Source organism: Zonotrichia albicollis, chromosome 7 (assembly GCF_047830755.1).
Source record: "Zonotrichia albicollis isolate bZonAlb1 chromosome 7, bZonAlb1.hap1, whole genome shotgun sequence".
Classification (NCBI taxonomy): Eukaryota; Metazoa; Chordata; class Aves; order Passeriformes; family Passerellidae; genus Zonotrichia; species Zonotrichia albicollis.
In genome coordinates this window covers 19,482,640-19,500,936 of record NC_133825.1, presented here as the reverse complement: position 1 = coordinate 19,500,936, position 18,297 = coordinate 19,482,640, and the positions used below count along the sequence as shown (strand labels likewise).

At 44.0% G+C, this 18,297-nt stretch overlaps 1 protein-coding gene across 4 annotated transcripts in view; it reads right to left on the bottom strand.

Annotated features, from left to right (window-relative positions):
• PRKG1 (protein kinase cGMP-dependent 1) overlaps nucleotides 1-18,297 on the bottom strand; it is a 368,158-nt gene that overhangs the window by 89,951 nt on the left and 259,910 nt on the right. For all 4 annotated transcript variants that reach the window (XM_074544544.1, XM_074544546.1, XM_074544545.1 and 1 more), the window contains exon 5: nucleotides 16,313-16,376. In XM_074544544.1, the coding sequence (XP_074400645.1) occupies nucleotides 16,313-16,376 (64 nt within the window). The remainder of the gene's footprint in view (nucleotides 1-16,312; nucleotides 16,377-18,297) is intronic.

Below are 18,297 nucleotides of genomic sequence, written 5' to 3'. Positions count from 1 at the left end.
GTGACTCACTCCCACTTTGTCCCCAGCCCAGAGCACTGAGTGCCACCTCCAGCCCTTCCTTGGACACCTCCAAACCTCCCCTGCCAAGGCCTGAGCACCCTTTCCATGCAGAAATTCCTGCTGCTGTCCCAGCTGAGCCTCCCTTGGCTCAGCCTGAGGCTGTTTCCTCCCATCCTGTCCCTCAGCACACAGAGAAGCGGGAATCTTTCACAAAACAGCATTTCCAACCTAAATGAGCAAAAGTGAAGCTCTTCCTCTCTTTAAAGCCCTCCACCAAGTCCTTTCCATGGAGATTGCTGTTTGTCCAGTAAGAACAGCTTCTATAATAATACCAGGGCTTTTTATTCCCTTTACTTCTATTTTCAGTTTTACTTAAAGTGAGCAAAAAAATCCCAGCACCAAGGGGAAGAATGCTCACTCAGCAGGTCTGAGAGGATAAGGCATGGATAGGTCACCATGACCTGTTCCAGGTTCCCCAAAGGAAAAGTACCAATCTCATGATCAAGTCAGATTTGCTCTAAAAACTATCCCATTTTATGAAATCCCCCATCCTGTGCAGAATGCCAAGGAGTGGACATGGACATTTCTTTGAGTAGAGAAATACCAAATGCAAGCTCTCTTCAGGAGTGACTGTATTTTTATGAGACCAACTTATATTGAAAATGGACAAAATTAGAAACAGTGGGGCCCAACAGCACCAAATTTTGTCAATAAACTCCTTTTTTGAGTCCCAGTGCTCCCCAGGGTGAAAATCTCCCACAGACACAGGACCCAAAGCAATGTACAAACCATATGTCAGTGACCACCCCAATCCATCCATCTCAGAACAATTAAATGTGTGATGAATTTCTTTGTCCCCAACACACCAGGGCACATCTCAGCCACCACACAAAAAACCATCACCTTTGCTACTTCAAACCTTCACATCTGGCTGAGGACTTTGGCCCACTGAACTTGACTGATCAGTCACAAACTTCAACTGGAGCTTCTGCTCCTAAATACCACCAAAAATAAGATGCCTGAGAGTCTGACCAGGCCACATGGAGAAACCACGACTAAAAATGAGATATTTGAGAGCTCAACCAGGCTTCATGGACTAAATCTCAACTAGGTCTCATGGAGAAACCTCAACTAAAAACAAGATGTTTGAGATCCTACCCAGGCTCATGGAGAAACCTCAACCAGGCCTCAAGAAAAAACTTTCATTAAAAACAAGATGTTAAAGTTCCCACCAAGGCCTCACAGAGAAACTCTGACTAAAAATGAGACGTTTGATATCCCACACAGGCCTTGTGGAGAAACCGCAACTAAAAATGAGATGTTTTAGACCTGACCAGGTTGTGTGGAGAAACCCTGATCAGGCCCCATAGAAAAACCTCAATCAGGCCTCATGGAGAAACCTTGACTAAAATTGAGATGTTTGAGAGCCTGCCCTGGTCTTGTGAGGAATCCTTGCCCAAAAATGAGATGTTTGAGAGCTGACCAGGTTGTGTGGAGAAACCTTGACTAAAAATGAGATGTTTGAGAGCTGACCAGGTTGTGTGGAGAAACCTTGACTAAAATTGAGATTTTTGAGAGCCTGGCCTGGTCTTGTGAGGAATTCTTGACTAAAAACAAGATGTTTAGGCAGGACCAGGTTTCACGGAGAAACCTTCACTCTGGAGCCCAACCCAAGCATTAAACTTGAGAAAAAGTTCATTTTTCCTCCCCCTGGATGCCCCTGACTGCCGTGTTTATGCTGAGAATGTTTGGGAAAAGGTGGGAAACAGAGAGTTTGGAATGCTCCATGACCCACGGCGCCAAAGGTCTCCTCAGGGGAGCAGAGGCACAAAGGTGGCTTTGAAATGAGGACTTCAAAGCTGGAGCTGAGTTTGGACCACAAAAACCAGTGACAGCAACACAGGTTGATGACAGTTCTCCATGCCCCACCCATTGCATCCAGAGTGTTTTTAAAATAAAATAAAAATAACCTAAATATGGTTATTTTGCTGACGCTTTAAAAAATATTCAGAGAACTGCCAGCAAAACTCCAAACAGAAGCAGCTTTTAGAAGATCTATTTTTCCTGTTCAGGATTTGCTGCCTTAAACATCCTAAAATGACAACAGGTATGCAAACAAAATAAAATGGAAAAATATATTTATTTGCTGAAAATGCTAAAAAACCAAGCAGGTAAATATCAGTCTTCTGTACTGAACTTAAAAATCACACAGATTTGTTTCCCTGGTTTTACCAAGTGTAAAACTCCCAGGGATTATCTAAAAATGCTACTGCTTGAAATAGCCAGAGGGGAGGATTATGCTTTTCTAGTCCTCTCCTCATTTATCCCTAATTTTTGACATTTAAGACATCTCAAGACCCAAGCAGCAGCTTAGCTAGAGGGCAACAAGTGGGAAGTGAGGAGGGGGAGAGAGGGTTAACTCATGCCCTTAATTCCATGATAATTATGAGCACAGAATTGAGAAGGGAGATGAGGAAGGGGAACCTCACTGTGACCTTCTAGGACCAGAAGGGAATCTGCAAAAAGATGGAGAGAGACTATTTCCAAGGGATGGAGAGACAGGACACAGGGAATGGCTTCTAAGTGCCAGAGGGCAGGGCTGGATGGGATATTGGGAATTAGGAATTGTTCCCTGGCAGGGTGGGCAGGCCCTGGATCCCTGGCAGTGCCCAAGGCCAGGCTGGACTTTGGTGCTGAGAGCAGCCTGGGACAGTGGAAGGTGTGGAACAGGATGGGCTTTAAGTCCCTTCCTACCCAAATTGTTCCATGCTCCTGTCATTTTCACTCAGCTGGCTCTAACTGAGCTGCAATGTCCTGCAGCAATTTTTTTGTTTAGTTTTTCACACTGATGGCACTACAAACTTACTCTTCCTCCTTAAAGATAGAGCTCTTTGATATCCCACCAGCACTGAGTATGTCTTTTACAGCAAAAGCTGTGCTGTGACAATGACAGGAGCCTGTCTCCCTGTCCAATCCATTTGGGAGACATTTCCTCTGCACTGATTCACTGTGGCTCCTTAATGGGCTGTGACAGCACTGAGGAAAACACTTCTGGGAATGAGCTGGACACCCTGGCTGTCTTGTCCAATTGTGGGGCCTTCTGCCTTTATGGATTCCTTCCAGTTCCTGCAAAACCATTCCTGAGCAAGGCTCTTAATATACCTCCTAAGGGGCTGGTTGTGCATGGACACAGCTCAGCTTCTGGAATAATACAAATCCTGGAATTCTAGGGTTGGAAATAGTTGGGACACATGAGGATTACTGATCCAACTCCCTGGTCCAAGAGTACCTGCTTAAAATTAAACTATGATTTAAGAGATGACTCCCCACAAAGAGTTCATCTGTCCTCAACAAGATAAAACCTGTATTATATCAAGATATAATCTGTGCTGCTGAGGAACAGGGATTGCTCCAGGGAAAAGGAATCGAAAAGGATGTATGAGAATAGTAAAAAAAGGATATGCAACAACTATTTCATTGAAGCAAAAGGAAGCACAGCCTCTACCTAATCCATGGGATACACACTGAAATGGATAAACCAAAGGGGATAAACAACAGGGCCCTGCTGTTCCTGAAGTGCAAAGATGTGAGAAATGTCCCTAATTTGAAGCTCTTTGGATAAATTATTGATTTAATTTCTGGTTGGTTTTCTTTGTGTTTGGCACTGCTGTTCCCTGTGCTGTGTTTAGAGTGAGCAGGAGGGAAGGAGATAGGAAGAGCAGGATGGTGCCAGCCCTTTCTCTCAAAACCTCCTCCCATTTCAGTGTCTCAAAGGCAAAAAAAATCTCCACAAACTGAGCTGGACCCAGCCCTCCTGGGACAAGACAGGAGATGAGAATAATGCTATACAAATAGGAACTGTGGAAGAGAGAAAGTCAACACATTCCAATTTAGAGCAAAAAGCCATCTCCAAACTGTGACTTTTCCAACTCTGACCAAAGCTCTGACAACTCCTCTGGTGAAACTGCTGGTTCTGAAACCCAGGCTGAATTCCCACCAGGAACTCAAGCTTTTCGCATTGAGGTGTAAATAAGACACTACTGTTGTGGTAATTCAGAAGCTGCCTGAAGGTTGAATTCTCTCATGGAAAGAAGCAGCAGCTCCACATCTCTGGCACTTCCATGACTCAGAACACACAGCTGAGCAGTTTGGTTTCCTTTTACACCACCAAAGTCAAGGTCTTTACACCTGAAAACCCAACCTTCACAAAACTCTCCTCATGGCAATTAACAGTGGATAATTAGGAGCATTTGTGAGCTACCAAAGAGGATTTATGAGGTTTGCCATAGAGCAAACACAGCTCACCTCAGAATCCCCCTAAACCAGGCAGTACTAAGGAGAAGGACACACACTGGGGATAAACCTCAATGGTTTCATCTCCTAGTCATGAAAAACACGACATTGTCCTCTTGGCTGTGCTTTTATCTCCTTTTTTTTTACATTCTACTGGACTTCAACCCAACTCTTGCTGAGTGCAATTTTCAGGGATAATTAAAAGGAAACAAGGTGGATAAGGGACCGTGTTTGGTAAAAGCTGGCCAGGATTCCTGCTTTCCAAAGAGAAGGTCCACGAGATGGGAGGAGCTCCTGGCCCCTTCCTTCTGCCATTCCTGGAATGCCCTTGGGCTGGCTGGAGAGCAGGAGCTGGCCTGTGTGGGTGAGGATTTGTTGTGCTTCAAACTCTCTTTTTTAAGGAGTGCCTCCTGAGAAGAAACAGGAATGTGGGGAGGTTGAGGATGCTGAAGTTCAGAGATAGAGAGGGAGGTGAAGAAGGGAAAAGGTCAAGACCAACCTCAAAGATCAAGAGGGAGAACTCAAAGAGTTCAAGGACTAAGAGAGCAGAGAGATGACAGAGGGGTGAGAGCAGCACAGGGTCAGGAGAAATCGGAGAGGAGTGTAGCAAACAAGATTTTCCAGAAAAACAAGATGAACTGATATGGGAAAAATTAGGATTCATTCCCAGAGGAGATAACAGATAAACTAGTTGGGTAAAAGGCAGTAGTGGGATTAGGCTACAGATCAAGCCACAAATTGGGGTCAAAACCCCCAAAAAGCTTTGCTTAGGAATTTAAATAATACCAGATTCACAGATAATGACTGTGAAATGTGGAGAATTAGCTGAGAATCAGTAATTAGAAAAAGGATCCCCAGGCAACAGAGTGGAATCAATTCATCAGTCACCTTGAGTAAAAATTAGCAAACAGTAAAATTCAGCAAAAATAAAAACACAATTTAAAAAATTAAGACTTTGTGCACCTTGGGCCAGTCACATTAATGTAATTTTATGCTTTTGTAGGATTGAAATCTCTACAATTCTATGGCATTCCCAGCCTCCTTGGGACATTACACACAGGAACTTTGAGGAAATCCAACCAGAAACAGAACCCAATGATGGGACTGCACCACAAAACCAATCACTAGCAGCTCAAGTCCATGGGGGTTTAATTAAATTTCATTGAAATGCAAGAAGAGCTGCTCTTCAATCCTTTCCCAAACAGCTCTGATTTTGTTTCCCTGATCATAATGGAAGAAGGTGTGTAGAAATCCCACTGCCCTCCCTAAATCCACAGGTCTATTCCACAGCTATTAGAGTGGGAATCAATTCCTTGCCAAAATGAAACTGGAAGTAAACAACTTAAATCAACACATTTGTTTCATTTCTTTTCCTTCATTTCCTCCAAATTTCGCATGCTTATTCACCCCAGGTATTTGCATTGCCACCAGGATCCAAACTCATTTCAGAATCGATCAGGAGGAATAAAAAAATGCACATTAATTCAATATATTCAGCCACTTTTCCAGTCACCTGCTATGAAATGTATTTTCTTTTTGTGGTCCAGACTCAAGAGGAGACTCTACATCTCCATATGAAAATGCACTTCAAATTATCACTGGAAACCAACTTTACTGGAAGGGAAATCACAGAAAGCATTGGATTTATTCATCCTCAACAGACTTTACTGCAACAGGTAATTTTCCCACTTTAAACCCCTGAATTCACCAATTGCTTCCACTTTGAGGGCTCTGTGCAGGTGACAACCAGCCCTGAGTTTGGCAGGTGAATTAAACACTCAATTCATATTCCCTGTTATATCCCCATGGATTTTGGCTGTTGCTGGAAAATATCCTCCTTTTCCCTTGATTTCTCTCATCAACTCCCCAAAAGGTACAAAAAATGCAAAATTTTGCCAACCCACATGACACAACCTCAGCCTCCATTCCCAGTCTGCTCAACAGGGAATTCTTGTGAATCACACTTCCATAAGATCAAATGTTTTCTCCAAATATATTTATTAAAGCAGCAAGTGAACTTTCACTCTGTGCATAAACTGGGAAAAGGTAAAATCTCCATTTTTGAAACATCAATGAAAACTTTTCCCAAACGAAAAAGAAGCTGCCTTGAGCCACTCACCTGGGTTGCCACTGTCTCCTTGACAACAGAATTTGGAAAATTGGGATAAAACCTGTATTTTACAATAGGAATGCAAAATATCTGCTGCCTGAGTGCAGAAATCAGTATTTTTTACTGTTTAATAGAATCTCTGCTGCTAAAATTGACGTGGCTGGAGCTGCATGAGCCTATTTCAGCTTTGCCTGGAGGAAAATTTTACAGGACCTTTCCACTGCCTCCAACTCATTCCAGGATTTTGGACAACTGGTGACTAAAGAGGAAGGTGTGAGGAATAAAAATAAATCAATCCTGAATTCAGAAGATGGTAAAAGTTGAGATTTCTGAAGGAAGAAGCAGTTCAAGAACTGCCCTTGCAGCAGCAACACTTCCATCAATCTCTCGTGCAATGACCCCACTCAGAAATATTGGATTTTTCCCAGCTGGTTTGTAATTCAGGGTAGGTTTTTTGAGAGCATCTTTTATATCAGTCCTAAAAAAAACCAAACCAAACAAAACAAAACCAGGGCAAGGCTGGGAAATGTAATCTAGGTCAGATTTTTAGCACAAGGCACAGCTGACCCTTTCCTTAGCAGACAATGATACAATGATCCCAGAATTCCTCCACCAGGGCTTTTTTAACCTCTGAATTCTACTTTGCACGGCTTTCTCTGCAGGAATTGGGGAAATGGCCATCTGGATTTACAAAGAGAGGGATCTGACCCCAATGGAGATGGGATCCCATCCCACACAGGGAAAATCCTGGGACAGCAGCAGCTTAAAGCTGGCAACATCCCATTCCATGGATTAAGAAATAGCTTTTTCCATCTTGAGGACACTCTTCAATTCCCATTGTTACAACCCAAGCACTGCAAATGCCACCCTGAGAATGGGGAACTTCAAATCCATCCCCAAGACCTCTGAGGGGATGTTTAAAACCAGAGAGGCACAAACCCTCAAGTGTGAGCAACCCCATTTCCCAAGGGAAATAAATTCCCTGGAAAAGGACCCAGCCATGCCTTGAGGAGGTCTGGGGATGGGAAGAGGATCTCCCCATCTTCATGTCTGATCTTTGCTTTAAAGCTGGGTTTGAACCATTGATCCCATGGATAGAGGATCTCCAGCTGATATTCCCAGCATTCCAAACCTAGTGGCCGTTCCTTGAGTGGCCGTAGGTGTCTCCATCACCTCATAAAGTGCTCCCTTCATTTTATTTTCCTAATTAATCCCCGGCAGGACTCACTCAGCAGGACCTGCAAGCCAACCCTGTCCCAGATTCCAGCAGGTGTCACTGTGGGCAACACTATGGGAAAATCCAGCAGGGAAAATGTTAGACTCAAAGGGAAAACACTCATCAGGGTAATTAATATTTAGGTTTTCCACAATATATTTGCTGATTGTATTTTTTCCCTGTTTTTACAGATAAAAAGGCATTGTTTGTGTTAACTTCTTCAGGGTTGAAGGGTGGAAATAATGGAATATTTTCGAGTAAGCACCAGGCTGGATTTTCATTCTGGGGTTCATTCCCACCAAAATTAGCCCATAAAGGTCTGTAAGTAGGGATTTGTGGGTGAGAATTAGGGAATTTTGGAAATAGCTGAACGAATTCCCAAGAGAAGATGCCCAAAAGACCAAAGAGCCACATGCTCTCCTTCCAAGCTTCTCCCAAAGAATCCAGCACTGACAGCAAAGCCCTCAGCACAAAACAGGAACCTCATCCATAGGGAGATCCATCCCAAAAATCACTTGGCTTGGGCTGTCAGCAGCACAGCTTGGGAAGAGGGGCTTGAGCTGAGCCACCTCCACCACAGTAAAACCCCTCCAATGCCCAAATTTTAATTAAATTTCAGTCAGAATAAATTGATTGCATTTTCTCCACCTAAGAAGTGAAGGACAACCACCAACCCATTAGCCCCAAGCTAAGAAAATGCCTGGAAAAGCAGATTCCATGGATTCCTTGCCCCAGGGTGGCCGTAGAGGCTCTGGAAAGCGGGAACAGTAAACAAACAGATATTGGGAAAACAGGAACAAGGCTGGATCAGGGAAGAGACAACTTGGAGCTCCTCAGTTCTCCCTGTGACCTCTCTGTTGTCCCAGGTGCCATAAAAAAAATCCATATCCATCCAGCACGTCTCTAATAGAGCCTGCAAATCCACCAGGGCAAATAATAAATTATGGATTTGCTTAAATCCTTCCTTTTCATATCTGTGAAAACCTGGAAAATATCTAAGATCACAGCAAAAAATGTTTTGTTTTTCTTTTTTCCTTTCTTTCATAACTGTGACGGATCAGCTGGAGAATCCGCTTAGAGAGCATAAAAAAAAAATAAAATATCTCATAGATAGGTTTAATCCAACTGGAAATAGGAAATATTTAAATCCCAACACCTGCATAACCTGAGTGGGGCAGCTTTAGAAATTAACATTTTATCAGTGAGTCCTGAAAACCTGATCACCCACTCAATGCACCGATGCCAAAAATAATAACAATAAATTAAAGACAGAAAATCTTGGGATTAAACAAATTTGGGGAAGTTTGTTTTTGTTCAAAGCTGCCTTTGCCACATGTCCTGCTGGTGATCATAGCACTGCTGGAGTGGCTTTTCCCACCACTGGGAGCGTGATTGAGGAGAAAAAGGTGCCCAAAGAACGGGGAAAAGCTGGAAAAGTGCTGGAAAGGCAGCTGGAAAACAGGGAACTACAGAATTCTCTTGGGGGAAGCATGGTTTGGGTTGGAAGGGACATTAAAGATCATCCCATCGGCAGGGACACCTTCCACTGTCCCAGGCTGCTCCAAGTCCCAGTGTCCAGCCTGGCCTTGGGCACTGCCAGGGATCCAGGTTTCCCAGCTGCTCTAGGAATTCCATTCCAGGGCCTGTCCACCCTCCCAGTGAAGAATTTCTTCTCTGACAGCTGAAAATATCTTAAAACTCCCAACTACCACTCTTTTTGAGTGCCCTTGGGATTCTCGTGGAGATTTCCATGCATTCATGTGCTTTGGACAGGTGGAGGAGATGCAATTCCCGAGCTGGGGTGCTCTGGTCTAACTCCAGTGGATTTTACAACACACACTTGAAAGAAATCCAACAACCCAGCTCCTCTGCTTGGGGTTTAGCAAAGGAGCCCAGAGACAAGGGCAGGGGGACTTCTGACAATAAATGAGACGTTAATAAACTCCCCCTGTCTCCAGAGGAATCCAGCTTTGCATGGAAAGCTCTGGGAAAAGATCCCTCTGATACCACTGAGATTTTCAGCCTGAACAAAAGCTGCTTCTTGAGAGGTTTCTAAATTCATTTCATCAATCTCAATTAAAGAGAGAACACCCTTCCCTGCCTGAAAAGTGCATCTGGCAGAGGCCAAAAGCTGCTCCTTGCACCTAACACCCAGCAGGTCCTACCACAAGACATGAAGTTCCCACATGTGCCAAGAGCACGGAACTCCAGGAAATCTCTTCCCATGAGTTCAGAGCAAGGATTTTACTGGGGAAAAACAGGAGGGATTTGATGCTAAATCAAATAGGAAGAAATGGCAACAGATTTTCTAACCCAACTGCAGTGAGGTGTCTGATCTGGGATGTAGAGCTGCTGGAGCAAGTCCAGAGGAGGTCATGGAAATGCTCTGAGGGCTGGAACCCCTCTGGAGCCAGGCTGGGAGAGCTGGGGGTGCTCACCTGGAGAAGAAAAGGCTCCAGGGAGAGCTCAGAGGCCTTTCCAGGGCCTAAAGGGGCTCCAGGATGTGGAAACCCAGGGCACCAGGAATATTTCTCTGTCTGCTCTGGGGTGCCCTGACCCTGACCCTCATTCATGGAGAAAGTTTCCTAAACTCCAGACTAGATTGGAACCCACAAAAGTGTGCAATAGATTATATAGAGCAGTGTAGGTGCATCACTTGGTGAGAAATTGAGGTTTTGGAATTTTTAGTGTGTTGTGGATGGAAGCAAGATGGAGGGCACAGGGTGTCATCCTGGGTTTCTCCTTCATGCTGCTTCTTCCTCCTTCTCCATGGGTTTGGGTGGCATTTTGTAATTGGGCAGAAAAGTCCCCATTGCAGCTCTGTGGGATCAGTTATTGGGTTAAAAGGGAAAATAATCCAGGTGTCAGCTCTTAATTGGATAGTTTAGTCTTAAAAGCCCTTGGAACAAGAGATTGTTGCCATTTTGTGCCTTCTAATGAAAAGCTGCTGAACTCACAGTAGTGAGGCTGTTTTACTGATAAGAAATGATAAACACCTGAGTCCAAACATGAAATACCATTTCAGACCCAGAGACACCAATACAGGAGAGCTGGAGAGGGACTGGGGACAAGGGATGGAGGGACAGGACATGGAAATGGCTTCAGAGTGATAGGGCAGGGATGGATGGGATATTGGGACATTAGGAAGTAAAGTCCCCAATGGTTTTCTCCACTGCCATCACCTTCTAACAATAAGTTAGAACTTATTATAACAATAAGTTTTGCAGAACTGGGGAAGAAAAACCCCAAGTCCTGCCCCATTTCTACCCCTTCAGGACAGCAGAGGATGAGCAATGGAACACACACAGGGATGACCACATTCCTGACAAGAATCCACAAAAACCAGGGAATACTGAACTCCCTTCCTGTGCTAACACAAGCAGGAGATTATTTTTAATTCCCTTCACGTGGTCCGTGCCCACATTAAAGAAAATCAAAAGGAAAATTTAACTCCAGACAACACATTTTATCCCACTCCAAAGCTAGAGCAGCTCCTGCCACTGACTCCATTTCAGTTTCTCACTCCAGTTTCTCCAGCTGCATTTTATTTTCTGATCCTTTTTTTCCCCAAAAAGCTTTTATTTCCTGGTGCACCTGCAAACCCAAAGCGGTGTGCTCATGAGCACCATTTGAAAAATTAATGGAAATACAACTTGAATCTGAATTTTGTCCATTTGTGATGGAGTCAGGTGGGACTGAAGCTGATTTGATGCCCCCACAGGCAGCATTATCCTATCCCACAGTTCCTCCAGTGACCACTCCCCAGAGTGCTTCCTTTGATAAAAAAAATAAATAACAACATTAACATATTTTTTTCTTAACCAAAACCTTTTACTCTTCCCTGCTTATTTTGAATTCTCCCTCAAATCTGATTTCTGGCTCTGTTTCTCATCAATACCTGCCTTGGTGCTGGCAGAGGCTGCAGCACAGACCAGGGACCCGATTCCCTTTACCCAAGAGCCATCCTCACTCCTAAACAAGCCTAAAAACCACAGATTCTATGGAAAGCTAATTAATTTTGCACATTTTCCCTCTCCTATTCACCGTTGCCACACAATCCCACAAAGGCAGGACTGTGTTCAGCCTCTGTTAATTAACCAGAGGCATCCCAAGGCCACCTGATCCATACTAATTGGGCAGTGTGGAGCAGGAAGGATGCTTAAAGGCCCAGGACAGCTCTGAAAGCTGAATTAAGCCATGAAATCTCCTCCAAGATCCCACTCTCCACCAAGAGCCACAACAGGAGCGCCACGAGCAGCAGGGAAGAATTTTGGGTTGTGTTTTATTTTTGTTAACATTTGTGCCTTTTGAAATTCAGTCTTTCATTGGAATTAAAATGAGAAAATTAAAATGAAAGGAAGGAACAAGACAAAGGCTGGCAAGTGACACTCAGCACACAAACTGAGCTGCTGAAGTGGCTGCAGACAGGAGCTGGGATCCCAGATTTCAGCACCCAGAGTTGCAGGAAGAGTTTTCATCCCTGGCAGCCTCTGCTGTGGGGTTCAGCACATTTCTCTGCCTCTCCCCTCAGTCTGGCTCTGCTGTTTGTCCAGGGATTCACTGGGAGCCAAGGCCAGGCTGCAGGAAACACATCACTGGCAGCTGGATCTCAGTAGTGCATTCAAATAAATTAAAATTCTGAATATTAATGCTTCCAGTGAAAGAATTCCCAAAACACACACTGGGAGATGTGGGAACAGCATTCCCTGTCACCATCAAATTTTCTGAAAAATCCCTTGGCCAGGAATTCTTCTCCTGGGAAGCTGAGAAGCCTCAGAGAGGAATGAAAACAATAATTATCTGATTTGCTTCTCCTGTGTTTTGGTGCTTTGGAATGTGGTTTGTACATTGTTACCAACTGGTCATTTTTTGATTGGTTTCATGTGAATTGTTTTGACTTAATGACCAATCACAACCAGCTGTGTCAGACTCTGAGGAGAGTCACAAGTTTTTCATTAGTATCTTGTTAAGCATTCTGTCTGTATCCTTTCTCGACTCTTTAGTGTAGTTTAGTATAGCATTCTTTAATATGATATAATATCATAAAATAAGAAATTAGCCTTCTAAGAACATGGAGTCAGATTCATCTATCCCCCCCACAATGGGGGACCCCGAAATTACCACAATTCCCAGCACTTCCAAGCTGTGGCTGCTCTCCTGTTAACCCAAGATGAGTTAATCTTGGCAATTAGCCATATTTATATTTAAATATCTATTTGTACCACAATTATGATAGATAAATATTATATATTTCAATGTGTTATAAAGTATTGTCAGAGAATCATGGAATGCTTTGGCTTGGAAGGGACTTTAAAGTCCATCCCTGTGCCATGGGCAGGACACCTTCCACTATCCCAGGCTGCTCCAAGCCCTGTCCAGCCTGGCCTGGAGCACTTTAAATTCCTATACATCCAACAATAATCCATAAATATACAAACATGTGGTGTTTGTGAGGTCCCCAGGATGAGGTGAGAGATGAGAATCTGACTTCCAAGTTCTCAAAAGGCTGATTTATTATTTTATGATATTATATCAAAGAATTATATACTAAACTATACTAAAGAATAGAAAAAGGATACTTACAGAAGGTTTAACAAGAATGAATAATAAATACTCGTGACTGACTCAGAGTCCAACACAGCTGGCTGTGATTGGTCATTAATTAAAAACAATTCACATTCCAAAGCAGCAAGACAGGGAGAAGCTGAAGCTTCCCAGGAAAAGAAATCCTGGTGAGGGGATTTTTCAGAAAATATCATGGTCACATACAGACATAAATATCAAAGCTGTCTCAAGCTCTGGATACACAACAAAGGAGGCAAATCCACGTGATGTGGTTTACACCTGACATTATCTGCACAAGAAACTGATCTGCAGGGTTTTGTAAGCAAATCTCAGTGCCTTTGTCACTGTCTCTGCTGCTCCAGCTGCTCAGATTCCTACACACAGCATCTCCCATGGATTACCAGGCTAAATCCCAAACAGCCAAGGAACAGGATTAGGAAATGCAGATGAAGAGGCCTGGGTTGAAAATGCCAACGAGACCTTAATTCCATCTCCTCCTGTGCATCTGCAGCCACAGAACTTTAAATTCTGTCTGGGGCACCAACAGCACCTGGAGTGAATCCAGGGGAGGCCACAGAGATGCTCCAGGGCTGGAGCCAGGCTGGGAGGGGAGAAGGCTCCAGGGAGAGCTCAGAGCCCCTTCCAGGGCCTAAAGGGGCTCCAGGAGAGCTGGAGAGGGACTGGGGACAAGGGATGGAGGGACATGACACAGGGAATGGCTCCCAGTGCCAGAGGGCAGGGCTGGATGGGATATTGGAATTAGGAATTGTTCCCTGGCAGGGTGGGCAGGCCCTGGCACAGCTGTGGCTGCCCCTGGATCCCTGGAAGTTCCCAAGGCCAGGCTGGAGCAGCCTGGGACAGTGGAAGGTGTCCCTGCCCATGGAAGGGATGGAATGGGATGATCTTTAGTGTCCCTTCCACCCCAAATCAGTGTGGGATTAGTTATTCCAGCTGCCTCCAGCTCTCTGAGTTCCTGCCTCTTTCCCTTTCCCTGAAAAACCCCAATTCTGTGGAGCTGGGACAGATGTTCAGGCTGGTAACAGCTCCATCCCTGACATCCAGGCAAAGGGATCCTTCCTTTAAACAGGAGTAGGAATTTGGAAGTGGGGAACAAAATTGAGAAGAACCAGCTGTAGGCACAATGCAGAATGTGAGATCAAATGGAAAATTACAAAATCATGAATACCTGGAAGTGGCTTCAGAGGAGAATAGGTCAAGGAACCTTAATTACAACTATCAGTACCTTAACACCTGATTTGAGATGCAAATCCTACAAGTTTTACATTTGAATGGCACAGCGAATATCCTTAGAAAGGAAAAGCACTGCCAGAATGTGAAGCAACTTAAGGATGGGAAAGAAATTCTGATTTTGTGCCACAAAACCCAAATAAAAACGAAGGGGAGAAAAGAAGAAGAGGAGGAATTGCCAGCCCAGATCTCTGAGCACTGCCCAGGCCCACCAAAAGCTCATCCCATTCCTCAGCCGTGCCAGGAACAGACTCCCCATCCTGCTCCCTTCAGCATTTTAATTCCATTTGCTAAATGCAATTATCCATAAAGGCTGAAATTATTGGCAGTGTTGGTGCCACCCAGATAATCCCTGTGTGAGTCACCAGACATGTTTTTCCATGGAATATTAACAATTCCCTGATCCAGAGGGGTTTTCCAATACTTCACAGGTGTAACCTATGGAAAGGGGGCTGTAGCCAGGTGGAAGATTATATCTAAATACACAGATTTGAGAGGGACTTTTTATTTTTAATTTATACAAAACACAGCCTATTCAGTCCTAGACAAACCCAGAGAAAATAACACTCATTCCAAACAGAAAACTGGGAGCATCCACCCTAACAATCCAGATTTATTCCCCATAAATGCTGCTTTTGTGCCTCATTTCTTCACTGATATTTATTAAGAATTTTTTTTCCCCAGCTGCCACGAAACTTGAAGTGTTTCTGGAAAAGTTTTATAGACTTTATTCTCCTCCTTAACTCTTGATAAGGAGCTTAATGCTGGTGATGTGATCCAAGCAAATTCTGGTTGGGAGTGGGGTTTTGAGATAGGCAGATGGAATTTACAGCACAGGGAATTCATATCCTTTTTTTTTCCTTAAATCAGAGCATTCCCTGGCAGTAAAAGGAATAAAGCTTATCTGTGAATATGCAATTATTCAGGGTGACAAACAGCTGATTTTTTGGAGCCACAGAATTTATCCGGGCACTAAATAAAAAGGCAGAGAAGGAACAACACCCCAGCAAAGCTCAGAAAAAAAAAAAGGAATTCAAATCAACTCCGATGTCAGCAGCGCTTTTCCTCCAAATCCACGGGAACATCTTCCCTGATGGAGAGGCGGGGATGAAGAAAAGCCAGCAGGAATGAAATAAATTACCGCCACACACTCATTCCCTGCACTTAAATCACCTTTTGGAAGGGTTTATTAACGACTCTCTGGGATATTGAATTCCTCAGGCTCAGAAGGGAGTGTTGGGGGAATAAAATACGCGGGGAGACTGATATGAGCCAAGTATTTTACATCTATTTTATATCTGCTTATATGGCAAGGTTGAGGTTTTTTTTGGTAGGGTGCAGGTTAGGGTTTTTTGTGTTTTGGGGGGCTTGTAGGGTTTTTTGTGGGTTGTTTTTTTTCCAGAGGTTTGTTTAGGCTGGTGTTTCGTGGGTGATTTCTTTGTTGTTTTAAATAGACTTATTAAAAGCCTGACCCTAATGAGACCCCAGTTAAAGGCAGGCAGGCAAAGCCCAACATCTCAACACTGCAATTCTTCCCAGAGCACCTTTTCCACAACACTTTTAAAACACCCTCCAACATAACCTGGTCTCATTTCAGATTTGATGGGACACTTTTCACATTCCCCTCCTCCCCACCACTCACCCAGAGGCTGGAGAAGCTCATTGCCTTCTGGACACCACAGGAAATGATTGATTGGATAAAAATCCAATTAAAAATATATAAACCCTATTCAAAACTGGATTCATTTTCCCCACAACTCCTCTCGTGGCCTTGAAGGCTGCCAAACTGGGGAGCTGCTCTTTGGGGGGAAAAAGAAGAGGCTGGATATTGCCAGCAGAAGGTTCTGAGCTTGTGAAATCTCAATATTCAAAGCTCTTACCTCTTCCAGGACATCTGCAAGCTTGCTGAGGATCTCCTCGGGAAGGCTCTGGAATGTGGGAACGCTGCAATAGAAAAGAAACCTCCATTAATGGATCCCTTTACACAGGGCACACATCCAGCTGCTTTCCTCCCCTCTGTCTTCCTGAGATTCCTTCTTCATGCTCTGGGGCTGAATTGGGAAAAAATATCATGGAAAGCTGCTCCTTTTCTAGCAGCTAGGATGGATGTGGTGATGATGGGAGACCACTGGGATAAATCTCTGCAGCGCAATCCCTAAAGTCGGTAATCAACTAAGGATCTACAGGAATAAATCACATGGACTCCATTTTCTTCATGGTAGAAAAAGACCCATCTTTAGTCACATAACTCCTTTTATCCTTTTTTTTTGTGTGAGACTCTGGTTAGTAGCTTTCTTACTAATTATTTTATTAGTTATTAACAAGTTGTTATCTTGTATTGATTGGTCACTCAAACCCCCAGTGTGTACATGCAGGAAAAGTAATTTGTGAGAGACAGAAAAATGAAAACTATCTAATGGTGCAAAACCAGTTTATATAGGTGCTAGCTGTTTTTTACCCAGGAATAGATTGTTATGCTAACAAACTGCTCACACCAGGATTGCTTTCACATGGGAACTCAAAGTGCTAGCCTGACAAGGCCAGCCACTGATTTTAGCAGTAGGCCTGATTTTATGAGGCCTTTATGATTTTTCTACCTTACTGCAACAGGATCCATTCAGGATCCACTGGAATTCCTGTGTGCCACAAGCCTGCTCAGTCATATTCCTTCTGCTTCAGCCCCCCAGAAGTAAAATGCAACCCAAAAAAGGGACAGGGAAGATCAGCTCCAAGCAGCCCCTGATAAAAGAGTGAAACCACACCTGGATGGACAAAGCACAGAGCTCTGCAGCAATGAGCCCCCATCCAAGCCTTCAGGGAGTTTCTGAACACTTTCCTGGTGGTTTCACAGCCAAATTCGTGGCTTCTCTTCAGCCAAAAAGGTGACTTTGTCACTTGTTTGGCAGCAATTCCCTCTGCAAAGGCTGCCCAGGCCAGGCTGGGATGGGAAGGTGATGGAGCCATAAAGAGCCCCCTGAGCCAGGGCCCACAGGACTGCACCTAAACCAGCCTGGAGCAGGATGGGGGACACGAGTTTGGGTGTCCAAAGCTGCAGGGAGTATCCTGACTTGGAAGCAGTATCTCCACTGCCTTACAGCCCAGAAGGCTGTGCAATTGTCCTCCTTGTGCAATTGTCCTCCTTGGAAAGGCCCAAAAGCCATCAGGACATGCTCCATGGCAACCTGAACCAGAGGGCCTCCAGATGTCTCTCCTATCCTCTCAACCAGCCTGCAACTTGCAATACTCTGGTTCCTCATCCTCTCTTTTCCATAAAAACCCAAGATCCATCAATATCCCCAGGTGATGCTGAAGGAAACACACAGATAAAACAAAAATTTAACCCAAAATACACCATGGCCCAGAGAAGCTGTGGCTGCCCCTGGAAGTGCCCGTGGCCAGGCTAAATTATTTAGGCCAACCCTTCCATTTAATTAAAAAAAATAATTTCAATTGAATCTATTTAATGATAAATCTGAGCTGATAAATGCAGAAAATATCACCTTTCATGCTCTCAACAACAGCTTTTTTTCCTTAGGAAGAACATTTTTATTACCAGGAGCATGTGGGCCCACATTGTAACAGGAGCAAGTAAACAACTGGACAGGAGTTCTGTGACAGTGAGGCCTAAGCATAAAATGAAAATTCATTACATCAATTCCAGCATTCCCAAATGAGGAATGAACTTATGGGAGAAGATAACAGCCTTGGACAAGTGGTCAGATCTTTGCACCCTTAAACTCCCAAACTGGGGGGAATCCACCACAGGGTATATTTTATGGATAATTATGCCTGTGAAATCCAAGGAAAGTTAGTGAAAGGCATCTATTATAGATAAAATCCAATAAAAAATAGGGAATTAGGCCCT